Source organism: Erigeron canadensis, unplaced genomic scaffold (genome assembly GCF_010389155.1).
Source record: "Erigeron canadensis isolate Cc75 unplaced genomic scaffold, C_canadensis_v1 Conyza_canadensis_unscaffolded:89, whole genome shotgun sequence".
NCBI classification, from domain to species: Eukaryota; Viridiplantae; Streptophyta; class Magnoliopsida; order Asterales; family Asteraceae; genus Erigeron; species Erigeron canadensis.
The window spans coordinates 7112-12442 of record NW_025215829.1 but is presented as its reverse complement, the minus strand read 5'-3'; the positions used below and the strand labels follow the sequence as shown (position 1 = coordinate 12442).

The window sequence follows — 5331 nt, the reverse complement described above, 5'->3', positions numbered from 1 at the left end:
ATTATCTCTGCTGGAACCCCAAATCTGGTTAATATATTCCTTTTGATGAAGGATATAACATGAGACTCCTGGATCTTGGAATATGCTTCAGCTTGAATCCATTTTGAAAAATAATCTGTCATTGCCAAAAAATATTTCTTCCCCACTGAAGATTCTGTCATTGGTCCTACAATATCCATTCCCCACTTCATGAATGGCCATGGTGACAAAACTGGATACATAGGTTCAGCTGGTTGATGATGAATGTTGCTATGGCTTTGACAAGCATCACACTTCCTAGCATAATCTTCAGCATCTTGTTTCATGGTTGGCCAATAATAACCAGTCCTTAAGACTTTTGAATGTAAGGATCTTCCAACTGTGTGGTTCCCACATTCTCCTTCGTGAATATCTTTAAGAACCTCTTTGATCTCGGGTTCCTCTAAACACCTAAGATATGGTCTTGCAAGACACTTTCTATACAAGATACCATTTCTCATAGAATAATGTGCAGTTTTCATTTGAAAAGCCTTTGGGTTTTCATCCTTAGGAATTGTCCCATTGCTTATATATTCCTTTATAGGTGTCATCCATGATGTTTGATTGTTTTCAGATTCTCCAATTTCACTATCTTGAATAGCTAAAGTTTTATGAGACTCTTTATCTATGGTAGGATATAGAACATGAACTGTAGGAATACTAGTTTTTCAGACGACATCTTAAATGTTGAACCTAGGTTTGCTAAGGCATCAGCTTCAACATTTTCTTTTCTAGGTACTTGTTCTATATCGAATAAGTCAAAATTTTCAGCTAATTTTTTAACTATATCTAGATATTGCATTAATTTTTCTCCTTTCGCAGCGTATGATCCATTAAAATGATTTGCTAAAAGTAATGAATCCACATATACTTTAAGGTTCCTAATATTCATATCTTTAGCCAATCGCATACCAGAAATTAAAGCTTCGTATTTTGCTTCATTATTAGTAGCTATGAAATGACAATTTACTGCTTGGGGTATGATATCCCCTTGTGGCGATTTTAGTACGATACCTAATCCTATTCCTTTAACATTAGGAGCACCATCAGTATATAGGATCCATTTTTCAGTTGCTTTTCTAGCATTTTAACTTCTAAGTCCACTTCTTGTTGTAAGTCAGTACTAAAATCAGCCACAAAATCAGCTAAAGCTTGAGATTTTATAGCATTTCTAGGTTCATATACTAAGTTAAAGGCACTTAATTTTACAGACCATTTAGCCATTTTTCCTGATACTTCAGGTTTTCTAAGCCCATATTTTATAGGGTAATTTGTCCTAACATTTATAGCATGCGTTTCAAAATAATGTCTAAGTTTAGCAGATACCATGACTAATGCAAGTATGAGTTTTTCGAGATGAGAGTACCTGGTTTCAGCATCAATTAAACTTTTACTTACGTAGTAGACGGGATTTTGTATGCCTTCAGATTCCTTTACAAGAACTGCGCTTATTGCATTTGATGATACTGCCATGTAAAGATATAAAGGCTCACCATCTTCAGGCTTCATCAGCAGCGGAGGGGTTAATAAGTATTTTTTTAATTCCTGAAAGGCCTCTTCTTGCTTTTCACCCCATTCGAATTTCTTATTCTTTTTCAGAATATCGTAAAATTCTTTGCATCTATCTGAGGATCTTGAAATGAATCTGTTGAGAGCTGCTAACCTGCTAGTTAATCTATGGATGTCTTTAGCATTCGACGGAGACTTCAAATTTAATATTGCTTGAATTTGCTCCGGGCTAGCTTCAATTCCTCTTTTGGTGACCATATATCCTAAGAATTTTCCAGCTCCGACTCCAAAATTGTACTTGGCGGGATTTAACTTCATATTATACTTGTCCAGGATGTTGAAGGCTACTTCAAGATCCTTTAAGTGATTTTCAGCTCTCTTGGATTTTACCACCATATCGTCTATATAGACTTCCATGGTATCCCCCAGTTGATCATACTCACTAGCCTTTGATATGTTGCACCTGCATTTTTAAGACCAAAAGGCATTGCAATATAACAATAAATACCTGTCGGTGTCATGAAGGCTGTGGCTTCCTGATCTTCAGGTTCTATTTGTATCTGTTGAAATCCTGAGGAGGCATCCATGAATGTTAGCATCTCATGTCCCAAAGTTACATCTACCATTACATCAATATGTGGTAGTGGAAATGGATCTTTTGGACAAGCTTTGTTTAGATCAGTAAAATCTACACAAACTCTCCATTTTCCATTTTTCTTTTGTACGGCCACCACGTTTGCCAGCCATTCTGGGAATTTAACTTCTCTGATCATTTTAGCCTTTAATAATCTTTCAACATCTTCCTGGATTATAGCATTTCTTTCAGGAGCAAATTTTCTTCTTTTTTGCTGAATAGGCTTGAAGCTTTTGTCGATTCCCAGCTTGTTTGTGATGACATATCTTGATATTCCAGTCATATCTTCTTGTTTCCAAGCGAAAGTCTTCATTATAGCTTTGAGGAAATCAGTAAATTTGACTTCCATATCTTTTAATATCTTTTTCCCTATTAAAACTTTAATGTTAGGATCTTTAGGAACCTAGATAACTTCCTTTACATCTTCCTCTTCTGGTTCGTCTACATCGAAGACCCTTTTCTGTAATTGCTATTATGAAATTGTATTTGCAGCTGACTTCATGCTGGATGTGTAGCATTTTCTTGCTTCTTGCTGATCTCCCTTGACAGTGACTACTCCCCAAGGTGTTGGAAGTTTAACACATTGGTGATATGTTGAAGGTACTGCCTTCATTTCGTGTATCCAGGGTTTTCCTAAGATTATGTTGCATCCTCGGAGAGAATCTACGACACAGAATTTCTGCATCGAATTCATCCCTCCAACATAAACTAGTAATTTTATTTCACCTACTGTATATATTTAGTTTCCCCACTTAATCCAATCAATGGAGAAGCCTTTCCATTGATATCTTCTTCCGAGATATCCATTCTTCGTAATGTCTCCAGCTTGATGATATTCACAGAGCTCCCATTATCTATCAAAATCCTGCGAACATAATGGTTAGCGATAAAAAGAGTAATTAATTACCAGCCCATCATGATGAGGTTCCATGATATCATCAAAATCTTCTTCAAAGGAGATAATGTCTGAGTCCGAAATTGATGCTTTCTTCACACTTCTTTCTTCTTTATCTGCTTTGCTTTGCTTTGCAAGTCTTTTTGCTGCTGAATATGTTGTCCCACACACTTCCGATCCCCCAGAGATGGTATTAATTACTATTGCATTCGCTGGTGGGGAATCTGCTTTTTGTGTTGATTTTGGTTTGGAAAAGTCCAAGCCTTCAATATCCTTGGCCTTCTTCCTTCCACGGAGTTCTGTAAAATATCCTTTTGCTAATAAAGTGGATATTTCTCTTCTTAACATCTTGCAATCTTCGGTGATATGGCCAAAGTCTTCATGATAAGCACACCACTGGCTAGGATCTTTCTTCTTGAAGTATCCGTCATTTTTCTTCTGAGGCCATCTCACCTTGTCTCCAAGATCTCTAAGCGCCATTTTAATGCCAGGAGTTCCTCCAGAGAAACAGTATGATGCCAAAGTTGGATATTCGACCCCGTCATCTTCTTCAACGACATTGACTTGATCATCTACATGTCTTGAGTAAGGTTTGTGTCTCGGTTTAAACACCAGGGTTTCTGTCTTCCGATTTGGACGATCATATGATAAGGCATCTAATTTTGAAGTTGTAAGTTCATTTTCTTCGAGCCTTATAAATCTTGCTGCCCTTGCTTTTGCTTCATCTAAATTTCTGCATGGCGTCATTATGAGATCTTCCTGGAATTTAGATCCTTTATGGAGACCTCTCTGCAAAGCTTGAATAGTGGTCAACATATCTAATTTAGGAATATTAAGAGATTCTTTTGTAAATCTAGTCATAAAATCTCTAAGTGATTCATGCGGTTTTTGAATTATTTTATATAGATCATCAGTCAATTTCTCAAAAGTCCTACTGCATGAAAATTGACTATAAAATAAATTTGTTAAATTAGCGAAAGAATTAATAAATAGAGGAGGCAAACTCTGTAGCCATTTTAATGCTAATCCAGATAGTGTCGATCCAAAGCTTCTGCATAAGCAAGCTTCTTTCAAATTTGATGGAATCGGCACCGTTTCCATTTTCTCCAGATACAGCGCAATATGCTCCTGTGGGTCAGTGGTTCCATCATATGGTTTCATATTTGGAACTTGGAATTTCTTCGGGATTTTTACGTTCGCAATCCTGTCGCCATATCTGTTGATTAGATAGGACGCAGGGTTGACTTCAGGAATTGGATTGCAAAATCCAGGAACACTCGAAATCATGTCTTTAATCTTCTGAAATTCTCTAGCGATGTAATCATTTACTCCTTGTCCCTGCGATGGATTAGTAAAAGCAAAAGATCCAGCAAAATTATTAGAATTGTTCAAACCTGCACTCATGGTGGCCGATGTTCCAGCAACATGAGTGTTTTGCGGAATATTACTCCCAAAATTAGGAGTCGCAGTTTGCATCGACGTATTAATAGGAGCAGACTCAGGAGCAGTTGGAGTCGTTGAAAACAAATTCCTAGGAGTCATCGGTGGTCTGTTTTCAAAAGTCCTTGACTCAAGAATTTTGAATTGTGCCTGATTATATTCTTGATCAGTCTTAATTGTCTTATCAAGATTCTGCAAAATAGTAAACAAGTCAGGCGGTTCTTCAGAGTTAACATTCCTAGATCCGATATTGTAGGGATCCGGATTGCCATAATCATCGTAAAAACTCCTTCTTTGAGTCTGGCTTGATCTTGCATTCTCCTGAGATAAGTCTGGGATCTGGAATGAATCCATTGGCTCCTTTCCTTTTTCCTGGGCAGAAGTTCGAGCAGCATTGTTCCTGTTTCTTCGATAAGAAGCACGTCCTGGAGGTGGAGGAGGCAAAGGAGAAGAAAGAACAGGAGTAATTTGCCAATAATTAGTTGGTGAGTCGACATCTTCGGTATTAGATTTTGAAAAATCGAGATTTATGAAAATCAAAAAGTTTTTTTATCAGATCGAAAGCACCTTTTGCCCCACGGTGGGCGCCAAATTGTTTTGGTCAAAAATTATCCAAGATAATCAACCTTGAAGACTTAGATCAGTTATGTAACCAAACTTTCGTTCGTGAGGTTAAGGGCTTGTAAAATTGGTTTAGATCCAAAGATAGTTTTAAAATAAGTATGATAAATCAAGATTATGGCGACTTAAACAAAAGAAGGTAGTCAAAAGATTTCGCAAATAACTATATAATCAAATATAAGATAGATTAAGCAAGATAAAGAAAGATAAACGT

General features: G+C 36.8%; 1 protein-coding gene across 1 annotated transcript; it reads right to left on the bottom strand.

Moving 5' to 3' along the window:
• Positions 1 to 3011: 3011 nt before the first annotated feature.
• On the bottom strand, positions 3012 to 4993 carry LOC122584645 (the record flags this gene model as incomplete). Its single annotated transcript, XM_043756688.1, has 2 exons — positions 3012 to 3026; positions 3069 to 4993. Coding segments are annotated over 2 exons (1940 nt in total), but the record flags the coding sequence as incomplete, so codon positions are not given.
• Positions 4994 to 5331: the final 338 nt, after the last annotated feature.